General features: G+C 49.0%; 1 protein-coding gene across 2 annotated transcripts in view; it reads right to left on the bottom strand.

Annotated features, from left to right (window-relative positions):
* Positions 1–2,322: 2,322 nt before the first annotated feature.
* Positions 2,323–16,714, bottom strand: part of LOC121670271 (gamma-aminobutyric acid receptor subunit beta-4) — a 70,983-nt gene continuing 56,591 nt past the window's right edge. The window contains exons 5-9 of one of the 2 annotated variants that reach the window (XM_042040221.1): positions 12,493–12,575; positions 8,353–8,490; positions 6,764–6,916; positions 3,883–4,127; positions 2,323–2,844 (exon numbers count right to left, since the gene is read on the bottom strand). In XM_042040221.1, coding sequence (XP_041896155.1) covers positions 2,467–2,844; positions 3,883–4,127; positions 6,764–6,916; positions 8,353–8,490; positions 12,493–12,575 — 997 coding nt within the window. In that variant the 3' untranslated portion in view covers positions 2,323–2,466. Of the gene's footprint in view, positions 2,845–3,870; positions 4,128–6,763; positions 6,917–8,352; positions 8,491–12,492; positions 12,576–16,714 lie in introns of both variants that reach the window. The other variant, XM_042040220.1, reaches the window with a different exon arrangement.

Below are 16,714 nucleotides of genomic sequence, written 5' to 3'. Positions count from 1 at the left end.
GTGTGCATGCATGAACATGAGAGGGAGACAGACACGGGGTGACGGGGAACGGGGATGCTCTACTCTTATGCTTCAGATTCTGCATAAGACACATGACTGATATAAAAATAACAATAATTACTCTGATGAGGCCTGATCTTGCTTCAGCCAAGTCCAGGCAAAACTTTCCCTGACTTCAGTGTTACTAGGTCAGGCCTGTAGTGATTCACATTTTCATAGTACTGTACAGACATAAATTAGTGAATGAAAGATGTGCATCAGGTTCATCTGCCATCTGAAAAACAGGAGTTTCCCTGGTCTCAGAGGATCACTCTGTTCTCCCAAGCAATGGGAATCAAGGAAAAGGGAGGAGAATGCTAGCAGGGAAATAAAAGGACGGTTGGATAAAGGGCAATGTGGGTGTCTGTGGGTCTGACAGGAAAAAAACTCCATCAGGTAAGGACAAGGTTCTCATCATTACTCCAGGAATGGCAGAATGACCCTGGGGTTAAAGTTTTGCACTTGTGAATTTAACATTTTCATGGCTTTTATTAATATTATCAGGGAGATTATCAATCATCTGTGATTGCCAAAGAGGCCAATAATTCAGTGATTTTCCTGAACATCACTGGCTCCTTTGGAAAAGGCTGACCTTGCTGTCCAAGGCCAAGTTCCCCTTCTGTACCTTCCTAAGGAATGCCTGTGGATGGAAGCTGCTGGAGACTCAGGGGCTTCCACGAGCACCAAGCTCAGCATTTTCATTGCAACCTTCACCCTGCCCAGCCTTTGGAGACCATCATCTTCCAGAGGGATGATGCTCCATGGAACTCTACCTCATCCTCAGCTTCATCATCTGCAAGGAAGGGCACAGGGTGCTTTCCTCTACCCTCTGTTTGTCTTAATAGACATAAAGCAAGGCCTGGTAGAAGCAGTACAGATCAGAGGCTGCCAGCCCACCATTAGGAAAGGGGATCATTATCATTTCCCTATTTTTTTCATCCTGAAACAAAGTTAAATGACATCCAGCCTTTCCTGCACCTTGATGTAGGCTGTGGTCACTCAGAGGGCTGGAGTGTGGATCCATTGTCTGGCACAAGGAACAAGGAGAGGGGGGAAGGATTAAGTTTCTAGAGTCCTGCAACTGCTTTTATCTCCAGACTCCATAAGGAAGATGCAGGGTGGGAATAACTAGGAACAACCCCTCCTTTAAGGACTGAATCAACTTAGTCTCCTGGAGATCAGATGCCAATAGTGAACAGCAGCACTGCCCTATTGCTGATCCCCAAATCCCTCTCTTCCCTCAGCAAGTGCCAATTTGCACACTCTGCCTCCCCAGCTCTGCCTCTGGAGCTGGGACCCCGACCTCCAACCTGGTGAAGCTGCAATGAGCAAACAAACCCCTGCTATTCCCCCCCCCCCAAACACACTGCCAGTTAAATGTCATCTGTGTTCTCTTTCTACAAAAGATATTACAAAACCCCCCTCCCCGGCCCCCTCCCCAGAAAACATGCTTGCACACACACATCCATGGACACACGTGCCCACACACACACACAGATGCTCCACACACGCACATTCACACAGGAAAAACAGCTTGCAAACTCCTGAAGGTGGAAAAGGCATCTTGCAAATGTGCCTTGGTTTTGATAAGTTCCCTCCTCCCCCCCTCCCATAACCCCACGTTGCCCCTTCCCTCCCAAATAATTGCCTCGTCCTCCCCCCCTTCCCAGCTCTTCCAAAATAAATATTCTTTTTATTTGTTGGTTTAAAAGATTCTTTTAGGCTTGTAAGCAAGAGAGAGGGAGAGAGAGAAAAAGAAAAGAAAAATCTCATAGTGTGAGAATGAAACCCCATCGTCTCATGAATCCATGAAAGAATAAACATGAAGGGGTTAAGAGCAGTGACAGAAGAAAGATTAAAAAATATATAATAAGACTGAAAAGTGAAAGATGAAATTCAGTAGTGAAATGGAAGTGAGGATAGAGCATTAGTGAGCACAGCCAAAGTAACCTATCGCCCCCACCAGTTGTTGACTCAATTTCTTTAAATCTCCCCCCTCTTTTTTTTTTTTTTTTAACTTTTCTCAGTTTTGGGGTTTTTTTGTGTGTTTTTTCTTTTTTTTCCGTCTTTTTTTCTGTTTTTTCTTTCTTTTTTTTTTGTTTTTGTTGTTTTTTTGTCGGTTTTTTTTGTTTTTTGTTTTTTTACAATGGTTTAAGTCCTTCAGCAGGAAACCAAAATCAGGACGAACACATCCCTCCCTGAAACCAAACCCCCTCCCGTACCTTTCTCTCCCTTTACCCCACCCCACACTCCATGGTTCTACATGTGCTGAAAAGAGAAGAGTAAGCTTAGAATAAATCTAATGAACCATAGGAATAAATGACAATGATAGTAAAGAGTAAAACCCAAACCCAAAAGACCACAACACTCCTGTGTTGTCATTGTCTGAGTGTCTGTCCCTATTATCTCTCTCAGAGGCCGCAGGCATCAATTTACATAGTACAACCAGTAAACAAGGTTGAAGAATCCAAAAGTGATTGGAAAAATGATCCGTGACCACTTGTCAATGGTGCTGACGTCTGTCAGGTCTGGGATTTTGAGCTTCAGCTTGGACGACCGCCGGCGCAGGCGGCAGTTGGCGCGGTTGCGGGCGGCAGCGTGGTGGGTCAGCGGGACGTGGCGGTCCAGGGTGGGGTGGTGGCCAAAGCCATCCCGAGAGGCCAGCGGCTTGCGGAACTGGATTCCTGACCCTTCGAAGGACATGACAGAGTTTCGAGAGTCGCCCACGCTGCTCATCATGTCCGTGGCCAGCAGCTCGTTGTTCATCTCCAGAGTGCTGAGGAGGATGTTACCGTAAGGGTCAACCTGGAACGGGGAACACAGACACAGAGGTAGTGGGGTGTTCTGGGCAGGATGCACACACCATCGGGGGTGGTTCTGAAGGGACTTCTGGGTAACAGTGCTGTTGGGAATTATATAACTTCTGGAATGTTTAAAGTGACTTTAGTCATGGGTTGGTTCGCCTTTGCCAAGGAGGAGGGGAATGGAGGTTTCCCTTTAAAAGATTCTGTCCACCGAGGGTTTGAGTTTCACCGGGTGAGGCCTCAATCAACAAAAAGAAGATTCCTAAACTCTGAGAGCTGAACATCTACAGATTGGGAGTGGCCAGAAGATACAGAGGAGATAAACAGATGTTGACAGATATTAACCCCCCAGCAGGGTTGGAGATACCCAGTCTGGGAAAAGATTGATAAGAGAGCCAAAGAACAAGGACCAAAAATAGCATTGAAGGTGAAGGGATCAATAACAAATAGGAGATCAAATATTAAGAATTGTGTAATGCAGAACCAATGAATGAAAATTTGGTTTTTTTAATATATAAATATGTGAATATTTCAGTAAAGAATCACATGTGGTTGAAATGATTTCCACTGCACATCCTGGCCAGAATAAAGTAATGCCTGACTCGTTAATACTTAAAAGATGGTGTTGGAGAGTTTCTTTTCTTCCCCAGAGTTTGGTGACAATACCTGTGATGGGGTCATTTGTGAGCTCTGAACATGCTGCATTTGAGGGTTGCCCACTGCTGCTGGGGTAGAAGGAGCAGCCACCTGTGCTTGCAGCAAAATTTGAGTGGGGGAAGTGTGATTCTGCCAACACAGGAGGACCAAAGGCCACTGAGGGACTTTTGGGTACACCTACCCCACACAAGAGATTTCTGATGAGACTGGTTAGAGGATGATGACAAAATGAACAAGGAGGAAAAATTCCCAGTAATCACCACACAAGGGAAACTGGGGTTCACCTCTCGTGATGAGCACAAAGGCTGCTCCTCAGCTCACCCAGTGGAGAGCCTGAATCCTCCTGCCACAACGAAAGGAGAGGACAAACCTGCTCTCTCACCCTCTTCTCTTCGTAGCGGTGGCGCTCGTTGTTGGCCTTGCTGATGCGCTCGCTCTGCTTCTTCTGCTGCCGGGGCCCTCGCCCGAAGAATATGTAGTTGACAAAAGCATATTCCAGGAGTGCCAGGAACACGAAGACGAAGCAGCCCATGAGATAAACATCAATAGCCTTGACGTAGGGGATCTTGGGGAGAGTCTCCCGCAGGTGGGTGTTGATGGTTGTCATGGTAAGCACCGTGGTGACCCCTGTCAGGAGAGGGCAGGTGCTCTGTTACCAATGTGGGATGGTTTTCTGAGACGCCATTCGCGGCTCCCACATCCCTCCTTCCAGCTGGACAGCCTCAGGAGGGATGGGAGCAGTGCAACTGGGAAGGAAATTGTCATTATTCTAAGCCTGCATGGCCAGTACATATTGGTGCAGAAAATGAACCAGCAGCAAACAGTGGGAGAAAATGTCTAAGTATCATCAGCATGATGGGGATCAGCATCCTCTGGACTTTGTTTCTTTAAGTCCCCCTGATCTTCCCTCTTTCTCTCATTGTGGTAGGAAATATTCAGTTTTGCTCTGTCTTTTTTACCCTCTTCACCTCCCTTTTTTCTCCTTCATGAACTCATCAGGCTTCACTGTGTGCTACTGAATGCCTCAGCATCTTGGCATGAGTTTATAACCTGCCATGTCTTCCCAATGCCATGAAGTGGAGAAAGAGCGAAGAGATTTCCTCTTCATGGCACTCTCTTTTTTTTGCCTGCCTCGTAGGCTTCTGTCCTTGACCCCATCAGTTCCCACCTTCCTCTCACCAGCTTTACCATTCATTACATCAATTATCACTTGTACACATTCCTCCCATGGTTCTCACACTCTCCTTTTTAGGCCTCCTCACATTTCTTGCATCTTAAATAAGCATTTTGTGAACACTTTTGTCCCCATCTACTCAGTTCCAGAAGCCTGATTCACTATGATTACTCTCACAGCTTCAGATCTCTTCTTCAGCTTCTTCTCAGACTCTTCCCTTCTCTGGACTGTCAGAGTGGCCTCAGACCTGCCTCTTTGACAGTCTTCTGCCAGCTCCAAAAAGATGGCAATGAACCTTCATACTTCTTTTGGGGGTGGTAACTCTTCCTCTTCAACCTACCCTTCCTTTGCTTCTCTAGCTGTTCTTACTGCCTTGCTGATCTTCTTTTCTTCTTTTTCCTCCTCATCTCTCTGGTGGCAGCTCTAATAATCTCCATGACCTTAATTTTCTCCTGTGGTTTCAGCCCCACCTCTACAGCGATGGCTCTCAAAGCTCTCTGTGCACCCTGAACCTTTGCTTGTCCTGCTTCCCCTTCACCCTCGCTGTGTCTTTAGTGTCATTCCTGATAAAAGACTGAAAGAACTATTAGCCTTCAGTTGGGTAAACAGAAGGGAGATATGTTTAGGTACACACAATATGGTCTATATTTAGGCAGTAGTCTAAATATACAGAAATCTGAGGCAAAGAAAGGGAGAATAGAATGTTCTCCATGTCTCCATTAAGAACTGGACAAATTGCAATAGAGTCTTTGGGCAGAGGCAAAGAGGACCTTTTTGACTGTATGAGCAGGTAAATCTGGATATAAAGTGACCAGAGGAGGCTGTGGAGTTTATTTTTTTTGGAGCTTTTTAAGGATAAGTTAGAGAACTGTCAGGAATAGTTTAGGGAGAGCTGTTGCAGTTCTGATCTAGAGTGTTTTTCTTCTCTTTTCTCCTTTGAGCCCAGATGTCAGCAGAAATTCAACAGCTGTGCATCTCACCTCCACCCTTTTGCTTGGGCTTTCACAATGTTTCTTATTCTCCTCTCTCTGATTATGGCTCCTGTCAATGCAACTTAACCTTTTAATTTACCAAGTTCTTCTCCTTCCCTCCCTGTCTCTCTGCTCCAGCCTCCTCAAGCAAGCACAGCCACATTACCTCTTTTATATCTTTGTTCAACCCACCCCTCCTCTGAGTCTTCTCAAGTTCTTTCTCCTAGAGCTACTTGGAGCCCCCAACCTTTGCTGTCAGACCCAGCTGCACTGCCTCTCTGAGCCTTGTCTCACTCACAGATCCAACCCTGCTCTCTCCTTACCTCTCCTATTGCCTCTGAAATTTCCCTCATGTTGCACAGCCCCATTCTCATACGCCAGCCATCCCCCCTTTCTCGTGTTCCTCCTTCAAAACCCTCATCTGCCATCCACCCCCACTTCCCTTCTGTTGCTTAAAAGACCTCATTTTTTCCCCCTCTTATAGGAAAACATTCCTATTTAAGGGAGCATGAGCCAAAGAAGAACTTGGGCTTTAACTACTGTCCCACATTTGCCTTGGCCATGAAGCTGCAGAGAGTGTCTGTATGGGACCTGAACTATCAGGAAAATGTGCAATGCCCCTTCCTTTATTTCTTTCAGCTTTTAACCATTCCCATACAACTCTTTGGCCACTCAGCCTCAGAATTTATCACCCAGCTGACCCCTCCTGGCACACCTGTTGACCAAGAGGTGCCCAGATATCTCTTCTTAAGAAAACCAGTGCAAACCAGAATGGAGGAACTCATGGCATGTCAGGGTCTCACGTACCTGAGAATATTTACATTTTTGTTTAGAGAGTTTAAACTCACACCCAGAAAATTTTTGGTAGGACTTTTACTGATTCAAATAAAACAGACTCCAGTCTGGGAAGTACTAATAACCAACCAACCAACCAAAAAAATGTAACTGTTCTGACTGAGAATTTAAAGTTTGTTCTCAGAAACAAAGTAATGTCCATTTGGGATGACAATTTTGACAGACTTGCTTAATTACTACCTCATAAAGAAAAGGGATTTTCCTCGTTACAGCTGATCTCCCTCAAGAAAACACCTCCAAAATACAATGAAGAAGTTCCATACCCAGTGCCACTCGTGCAGCAGAAGCATCGTAATTGATCCAGAAGGAGACCCAGGACAGGATGGTGATGAGGATGGATGGCATGTAGGTCTGCAGGATGAAGTAACCAATGTTCCTCTTAATCCGGAAACTCAGGGATAGGCGCAGATACGAACCTGCCAGTGAGACATTAAAAGAGGATGGGGTTTGAGAGGAGGGCAAGGCTGCATTTGTAATAAGAGCTTAGGTCAGGAACTGAAATTTTACTTGGAAAATGTTCTCGAGAGGCAGGAATAATGAGAGCTCCCCTGTTTTCTGCAGCTGGTTTTGCAGACTCATCGGATTTTGAAAGGGGTCTCTTCAGAATCTGCTCAGTTGTCCCAGAGTATTAAGAAGAATGGAAACTCTACATAAGTCACATTATTATATCAGCCATCGTGGGAGAATGGCTGTTCAGTGCTGGAATTGCTATTACGGTGCCAGCCAATATGATGGAGGCTTACACAGGAGACTTTAACCCTATATCTGGGTGCCATGAGATGATTTTCCAATGTTTCCTGTGCCAGCTCTGCCTCCAAACAGCAATGAAGATCTGAATCATATTTTTCCCATGCTGTTCTAAAAATGGGTTATGGTCAGACTGGGCAAATTCATATGCAAATAGAGTACTGTTAGTTAATCTGAAGGTCTCTTTTTTATTATTTTCAAGTTATTGCAACTTCCTCCTAATCTTTTAGCAAACCTAATGAGGATAGTGAGGACAATAAGTACTTTTACAGTCCTTCCACTGGAGCAGGCTAATTTTGACAGGGACAAAGCAGTGCCTCTTTCATTGCTGTGGGACAAAGTCCAAGTCATTCCTCCTTCCCACCTCTGTCCCTGAGGCAGCACAGGAGCCTGAAACATGGGTGTAATCCTGGCTGGCAGGTAAGTAACAAGAAAAGAACAGTTTTTAGCCATCAGGGATGTAGACTGGGATAAAGGAGGGATTGTTCCCTCACCACTGTGGGCCACTTGTATGGCTTGAACACAGTATTTCACCAGTCTATTTTTGACAGGTGTGTGCTGTGCTGTTTTGGCAGTGACCTCCACCTCAGATCAAAGTGAAGACAGCAACCAAAATCCAACCCCCTCCAACTTTCCAGCTGGCAGCATCTGAGTGGTCCCAGGTATTCTCTCCAAATCTTTTTACTGCCATGTGCAGGTGGGTTGGCATCATTTCATAGCCCACTTGCTTCTCAGTGGATATATTTTCTCCTTACTATTGCACCTACATTAGCTTTGAGACCCAGATGTGAACCACATAAAAATTAGATGAAGGCTGAGAACCTTCTAAAGAGGTTCTGAGCTCAGTCATTATTTTGACTAAGAAACAGAAATAATTGCAGCAAAGAAAATGATCCTGAAAGTCTCTGAAGAGAAGCAGACAAAAAAAAAAAAAAATAAAAAAAGCAAAGCTGGTGGGTGCAGAAGACACCTTTCACCTTTTTCTTAGAGGAACTCCAAGCTGAAGCCTAGATCCCAAGTTAGTGCCCCAGTATGTGAATCAGAGGGACAGCCAATGGATCAGCAGCAGCTTTGCCCATTGCACGCAGCCCTTCACCAGACTCACCAGTGGTGAAGACCACCTCCCTGCTGACCAGCCTCTGCTCGATGATGGTGAACTGGGGCAGCTCCAGCACCTCCATCCCCGTGACAGCCGAGTCGTTCCCTTGCCAGAAGAAGACAATGTCATCCACCGTGTAACCATCTGCAGGGAGGAAGGAGCACACAGGGAGAGCTGAGCTGACAAACTGGACCAGGTGACACCTCCATTTGCACTAAGGTGATCTGGAAAAGGACCCAAAGGAAAGCCCACACCGTGCCAAGCCTCTCTCTGCTGAGGTACTTTCCTTCTTCAGCTGAGCTTGGCAGTACAGTCCCCAGGAGAAGAGGAAAAATTGGCCAGAACTCCCACTTCTGGCTAGAATTCAGGAGAAAAAGGCGAGGTGTGGCCCATCTAGCCTTGACTTGCACTACATAATCTCCATGGCTGACATGACAGGGACTTGTGCACCAGAAGCCTCTGTCAAATGCACCAAACACAGCATTTTGCTTTTCAAAAACTGCCTCCTTTTACCAGGAGGGGGAGACCACACAGTGCAGAGTGGTGGGACTGGGTAAACAGGGCAGCTGAGTATTAAAAATTCCCAGAGAGCAAAAGATCTCCAGCAGCAGTTGAAAAGAACTTTGACAACCAGAGCACCTCCCTTTTCTAAGTACTCTCAGTCAAAATTCAGATCCAAGAAGTGAACAGAGTCTCTGAGGCTGGGGGCTGCTTTTACCAAGCACTGGCTGAGAAGAGCAGTAATGAGAGAAGAGGGGAAAAGGAAGCAGACTCATAACAAATATTCATCCCTCACATTTCAGGGTAATGGGCTTGTTAACTCAGCCAAGGGTGAAGCTTCTTGCTTTAACCCCAGACAGACAGGGCTGCATGGGCTGCAAATGAGACCCCCAAGTGCTCTGGACTCGTGGGGAATGAGGCCCAGGGGATGAAACCACGAAACCCCTCACCCTCCACTGCGACGTTCACAGCCCTGCCCTGCCCTTCCCTTGTGGCAAGGATTCATCACACCTTGAAAATTAACAGTGCTTGCGTGTTTTGAAGCCCTTTGGCTGTTGCTGCACAAGGGTGGCCTCAGAGTCTAAGTAAAGCTTCATGGGAGCAGTAAGATATGGCCAGGCTTTGGTACAGCTCGGGGCAAGGCTGCCTTGAGAACATGAGCCTCACCTGTGCCCACAGACGGCTCGTGCTCAGCACCTGCACTGCAGCACAGCAGCCTGGCTTAGGCACCCACCCTCGCAGCACAGGCAGCTGGCTTTCCATGCAAGGCTCACAGCCACTCAGGAGAGTGCCACCAAACCCAGCACCAGGGCATCAGTGGGATCAGGGCAATGAAGAGCTGTTGAATGCACCACGGAGGAGAAATTCTTCTCCTCCTGCTTTGGTGGCTAAGGGTTACCCCAGAGCAGAGATGAACCTTTGAGGCCAGCGTCATCCTGAAGCTGCTGAGTGGACAAAGGGCTCAGCAGTCTGGTCTGATCTCACAGCTGACCCTGCTTTGAGCTGCAGGCTGGACTAGAGACACCCCGAGGTCTCTTCCCAAACTGAATTATTTGATGACTGTGCAGTCTCTGAGCCCACATCCTGCACTCTCAGTCATTACTGTGCTTGTTTATGGGTGCTAACATATAAACCCAGTCTTCCAAATGCCATGCCACATCTGCTTCTGATGGAAATCAGCTAAGCCAGGGCTCCACCTCCTCCCCCAGCTGGCATATTCCTGCTCCCAGAGTGGTAAAGCCCTCACACCTTCGAGCCCAGAGGGCTTCAGGACCCTTGGGTCATCCTCCTCACGCCCCAGCTTCGTGCACAGGACCTGGTGTTTGCATCACTCAGCCCCGGGGCTGGAACCCCACGTTCTTGGATGTAAGAAACATCCAAGTCCCCCCCACTCCTGCTGGTAGCTGGTTCCAGCAGCTCCAACGCCCTCACGGCTCAGAAACATTGTGAACGATTTCACGTTTGAATTCATCTGGCTCAGACTCCCAGGCTCCCGTGGCTGTTCCCAATGTCTCGAGGAGGTTCCTGAGCCCTTTCCCCCAGTGCTCCCCCTCTGCAGAGGTGCACCCAGCCTGTAAACAATTCACCTCTCCACCTCCTTTGCAGTAAACAAACCAGACTGAGCTATTGAGGTTTCTCACTGCACATCTGCCCCAGCCCTTGAACTGCTTTTTAGCATCTTTCCTCAGCTTCTTCCAATTCCTCGGCATCCTCCCTAAATTTTGGAACCCAAACATAGACAGAGCCCCTTTCCCCATCTCAGTGACATGTTCAGAGGCCAATCAATTCCGAGCTCTGACTCACGGCTCCCCTGGTTTATATAACAGGGCTCGCTCCAGCCCATTCTGTCAGAGCCACAGAACCTCCAGCTGCCGTGCCCGGGGCTGCCACCCCTTCCTCACCTCCCCGTGTGGGTCCAGGCCCCTCGGGATGGCCCTGCAATCCCACACACAGGCACAGAGATCTGCATTTGGCTGTTTTCAAACCCCTTCCGGATGGATTCAGATTGGGAAGGATTCAAATGCGTAGCGAGCAAAGCTCCGCACGCTGCTATCTTCATCATCCACAAATTTAACAGCAGTGACTTCAAATTTACTTCCTGATCAGCAATGAAAATGTCAAATTACAGTAACTAATTTTAGGAGATCTCACAGTTAACTAGTTCTATTCCATTTATTCTATGACCTGCTGGTGTTGGGTACCAATTTTTGTATTTTTATTTTTTTATCATGGCATTATGCAATATGAAATCGAGCATGCTTTTCATGAAGCCATTTTTTAAAAATGTTTCTAAAGGGAAAGGTTGCTTGGTCTAAAAATAAATGCTTTGCTTTGATTTCTAGCTTTAAAGAGAAAACCAAATTTCCATTTTACTTCTAAAAAGTAAACAAACTTTCACAAAGGCAACTCATTTCCATCTGAAATATCGAAAAGTATTGATGTGACGTCTTAAAATGTCAGATTAGCAGCCTGTTTGTAGCCTGCCTCATCAGGTTTTTGTTGGATCCTGGCACACAGACAGGCAGGGGTATACGTGGGGAGGGTTATTTTTGGGGTGGAGGGATGGGATCAACAGGCAGTGCTTATCTCACACAGGTAAGAGCCCCGAGCTGCTGTGGGGCAGGGGACCCCATATGCCTTCTGCTGTTTCCCAAACCCAGCACTCCTGCATCAGAAAAGGGCTTTTTCTCTCTGAGGTTTGGCTTGATTTTGTGCTTTAAAATACTTTGGTTCTATAATCCAGCCCTAAAAGGACTGATATTCCAGAGTCGTGTGGAAGCAAAGAAAATGGAGCCCTGCAGATTTCAACCATGCAAGTGCGTGAAAGACAAAAGCTCTGAGGAAGGAAACAATTGGATCTCTTCATCTCTGCCTGGGTCTTTGGAATATTGTGAGGAAATGTAGCTCTGATGAACAAATTGGCTTGACATGACCCATTAAGAGCAAAATCACAACACGGGGAACTGTGGGTAATTCCCTGCCTTCTGTTTCCTTGGTTCTACTGTAAACTATTCTCAAACTGCTGAGGAGTGGCAGAAGAATGACAATCTGCCATTCGTGCCTCCAGCAGGACCTCATTCCCATCCTGTTACCCCGCACATCCCGGGACCCAGGCGGGATGGGGACAGCAGCTCCCCAGCCATGGGTGCTCCCTGATGGAAAGAGCAATTCCCTGATAATCACCAGCAAGGCTGCATCAGCTCTGCTGGGAGCTCTGCTGCTCTGGCCCAGCCCCAGAGGGACACTGCAGTGCATTTTTATGAGGGAGAGCCGGACCTCCTCTGCCAGCACAGCTGGAAGAGGATTTCCATAGGAATCCAGGGAACATCCAGGCGGGGAAGGACGGTGGGAGGGCTTGGGTGCCACCTCCCACACAGAGTGGAGTCAGCCACGAGCGAGGACAGCTTCCCAGGGCTTCCTTAAGGCTAAGGGAGCCTTCCACCACCCTCCTGAGACTGATCTTAATGCCCAGCCTGCTGCTAGAGCTCTGTTTTCCTGGGAATTTCCCCCGTGAGGTGCCCTCAGGGTGATGGAGCCTGGTGCTGTAGCAGCCCTGGGAGGCATCCCACGAGCGGGAAGCTGTGGCCGGGGCGGGTGGCATCAGGTGGCACCGCGTGGCAGGCGATGTGCCCGAGGCATACGCACAGCTCTCGATCTCCAGCGTGCAGTTCTGCTGGTCCAGGGGGTACCTCCGCAGGTCCATCATGCAGGCGGCCGTGGTGGTGATCCTGAAAGGGGAAGAGAGACAAAAGAAAAAACAGTAGTTTAAAAAAATCAGTTGTGTCTGCTTTTCTCTTACCCAAAAAAAAAAAAAAAAAAAAAAGGAGAAATGAAAGGCAGAAGTGAAAGTCAGGCAGCATTTGGGGCCGCTGTTTCCCTGGAAACCAGGGAGATCCGGGGTGGGAGGTGTGCAGGGCGGGGGGCTGATGCGGCTCACCCCCACTGGCACGGCACGAACCCTCCGTGACTCACGTCAGCAAGGCAGCATCTCTATTAACGGGGTGGGGAGCGAGCTGCGTTCCTCCTCTGTCTCCCTTCAGAGAGACAAAGAACCCGGGCACAGCTCCGGCTTGGGGGGGAAGAGGAGAGGCTGCAGCGTGGAACAGGGAGACAGCCCGCACGTGTCCGTGAGGCTGAGGATGGATTGATCCAGTCACCCAGCAGTGACCTATTGCTGACCACGTTATCACCCCCCTCCCCTCACGAGTTGCTTCGAACCCCCTAATTACAGCCCCCCCATCCTCATGCCCCTCCATCTTGCCCACTTTGGCCAAACCCAAAAGCCCAGACCCCTCTGGCAGAGCCCTCCCGCTCCCCGGCCCCGGTAACGGAGTCACTCGTGCGCAAATGATTGCGTGGTCATCGAAGACACGTGGGGTGTGTGTGTGGGAGCGTGTACATCCCCCAAAAAGTGAACATGGGAAGAGGATGAGAGTGGGTGCTGCTTTGGGGGTGTTGGAGCACGGGGAGGACTCGGAGCAGCGCGGTGCCCGTGCTGAGGTTCAGCTGAGGCTGCCAGCGGGGTCTGCGTGTGTTACACGTTGTAAGGAACATTTTACATCTCTGGGGTGGGGGATTTTGGGGTGGGATAGATGAGGGCATGAGGCAGGGATTGAGTTAACTCCTCAGCATGGCAACAGCGCTGCCCCTATTTCTCAAATATATTGCTCCCCTCACCCTTTAATGCAGTCTTCTTCCCGTGCGATGGATGTGTGCAGAGTGCTGGAGGGGCGGGGGGGAGATTGCTGCATTCTCCCCCTATTTTTTCAATTAACCATCTGGAAGGCATTAATCAAGCTACACTTTTTTTTTTTTACTATGTAGGCATAACCAGTGAACTGTTAACTAGAAAGCTTTTTCTTCTGAGCCCTGTGGCCTGGGAGAGAGAAAGGCGAGGAAAAAAAAGGAAAACAAGAAAGCAGGGAGGATAAGATGGCGAAGCAGTGAAAGAGAAGGAAAAAAAAAAAGTAAAAAACCATCAATGGTAGAAAAAGAGACCAGAAAAGGGGAGATTATGGGTGAAGCTGGACATAAAATTGGAAATGGGGAAGAGGGGGGAAGAAGATGGGGGGATAAGCACCCATGGAAGAGGGCTGCCCCAGTGGGGGTATCAGGGCAGGGGCTGTGGCAGGGCAGGCTGGCAGCCCCACAGAGCTGCTGGCTCTTTAAGAAATCTCGTGTGCTAAATTTATCCTCTCTGCTGTCTGTGAAGTCTGTTTGTAGGAGATGAAGCCTTGAGGAGAGCCTTTGCCACTGCCTGCCGTGCTATAAATAGATCCGAAGAGACGAAGGGAATTTATATATATCCTCACTGGGTCTAGATACAACACTGCAACTGCCCTCTCTCCGAGCAGGGGGCCCAGGCGAGCTCTTAACCCTTTTATCTGTAATACACTTGGGGTGGAGGAGAAAGCCCAGAGGGGAGAGAAGGACAACAGGACAGGAACCGCTTAAAAAATTACCACCACGGCTTTGCCATTGCACGGATTGCTTTTACAGCCTCCCAGCTTGGCAGGGCAAGCTGGAGACACAACGCCTGCCCCACCCTAATCCTCCTGCACTGGGGTAACTGGGCATTGTAGTGGTGGTGGTGGGGGCGAATAAAAAGGGGAGCTGCAACCTCGGCAGGAAAGGCCAAGGTGGGAGGCGCAGAGTCCATCGTGGCTGGGCGCTGGGACCAAGGAGTCGTGCACGGGGATGACTCATCCCCCTGCGCCGCACACAGCATCCACTCTCCGGATTATACTGCACCCCTGGGAAATCGCGGCTACAAATGCGCTTTCCTGTTTTCCCTAAAGTGTGAGATGCAAAAAAACGTATTAAATGAAAATTTTCCACCCCATTTGTGGAGCCCCGCGGGCTAAAACCTTTGCACAGGGTCCATCCCAAAATCGCAGCCTGGCTGGCTGAGTCGGCTGCGCAAAGGACATCCAGGCTCCCGCCTGCTCTGCTCCGAGAGGGACCCTCTCGCCAGGATTTGCTTATCACCTGCAGTGCTGGTTGGAAATGCAGAGCGTGACACAGTGAGATATGGCTACCACACTCCATGCACCAAACCCTGCTCACGCTGGCAGCTGGCGTAAATCCACAGCCACTCCGATGATTTTTGCAAGATCACACCGATTTGTATCAGCAGAGATTTACATCAGGGCAGAATTTAGCCCTGTTGATTCAAAAGGAAGGGACAGGTAGGACAGGAAGGAGAAAAACAAGACTGAGAGGACATTTGTCCTCAAAAAGCCAGATAATTTCCCTTTCCCTCCAATTAAAGGGCAGGTATATATCCACACTGTGTAGCTCAGCATCCTCCAGAGATAGTGCAGTTAGATGCAGATCCCAAATTCCGAGTGATCTGCCCACGTACTGATGTTTGGGCAGGTAAAATTGGAATCATGTCAGGTTTTGTTGTGGTTTTTGAGCAGAGGTGGCACAGCCATCCACAGCTGTAGCCACCTGCTCGTCCAGAGTGTTTCATCTGCAGTGCCTGGCCAGCCCAGGGACACCAGCACCACAGGAGCACCCAGATGTGGGGGCCTGACGTGGAACAAGATTCAAGAGGCAGCTGGTCTGGGGCACCAGGTCCAGCTCAGGTCCTGCCTCTGGGCTTCCTAAACCCTGATAAACCAACCCAACTTGGGATAAAGTAAGTGATGTATCCCAGAGAGGATGGGGGTGTGTAATTGTTTAGATTTCAGATCTTAAGAAATATCCTGGACACCAATTTCCCTTTGATACACCCTCCTTGAAGACTCAACATTCACCTGCTCCTGGAAGGGCCAAGGAGAGATTTCTCCAGCTGCTTTGGTGGCTGTGTGCTATGTGCAGGTGGGACTCATGGAGGGAGGAGAGGCTTCATGCACCTCTCGCAGTCAAAGGGGAACATAAACAAAATTCAGTCACCCCAGTGACCTTTTGGGGTCACAGCACATGCCACCTATGGTTGTCCAGAAGGCCACAGGACCAACCTTTGCATCATTCTTATGGGTATAAATGTATTACCTTGATACGTTCTGGGCTTTGTGTGAAGAGATGGGTTTGCTTGGCACATGGCAGACTGCATGGGGAGGACTGGATGGGGAGATGGAGGTGGGGATGGACACTCAGGAGCTCCTGTCTCAAGAGGCTTAAGAGAAAATCAAGGTGGAAGGAAAGTAAGAGGTGGAAAAATGAGGAGAGATGATGGCATGAGCACAACTAGGGAAGGCAGGAGTGGAGATGACAGAAAGGAGAGCAGAGAGTACAGGACAGACCAGCAGGGTAAAGGAAGAGAGGAGGGGGATCAGGTAAAGCAGCCTGGGGAGGGAGAGACGGAGGAGAAGGAGAGGTTAAAAGAGGGAAAGCAAAGGAGCGGATACTCACTCTGTGAGCAGGGAGATGAGGAGACAGGGAACAAACCACCGTCCTGTAAACAGCTCTAGACAGAGCACACTGCCTCCAGAAGATGCAAGCACAGTGAAAGGGAGCAGGGAGCGCGGGGACCAGAGGGAACGCCAGGGAAGGATGCCACCTTCCCCGTGGCGTTAGCATGAGGCGCTGGCGCCCGGCCAGCCTGCATCTTCTCCCTCCCCCTCCTCCTCTCCCGCTTCTCTACCCACCTCCCTCCCCTTTTAAATTCAGAAATTTGTGTGGTGTGAAATTTCATCTGCTTTGACGGCGATTCACAGAGACACTGCCCGTGGAGGGGAGCGGCTCTCCCGCGCCGTGCGCTCAATGAAGCGTCCGGCGCCTTCCACACCGAGCCCGGCCACCACCACCACCACCCTCCAGCTCCCCTTTCCTCCCTCAATCCCTGCCCACCTCACAGGCCTCTGGCTCAGCCCCTCACGTTCACAACCTTAACAGCTCCTTCCCCACAAAAAAAAAAAGG

The sequence above is a fragment of the Corvus kubaryi genome, unplaced genomic scaffold (assembly GCF_017639235.1).
Source record: "Corvus kubaryi isolate FWS band 111438036 unplaced genomic scaffold, C.kubaryi_AGA036_p1.0 37395, whole genome shotgun sequence".
Classification (NCBI taxonomy): domain Eukaryota; kingdom Metazoa; phylum Chordata; class Aves; order Passeriformes; family Corvidae; genus Corvus; species Corvus kubaryi.
This window is presented reverse-complemented; position numbering and strand designations above follow the sequence as displayed.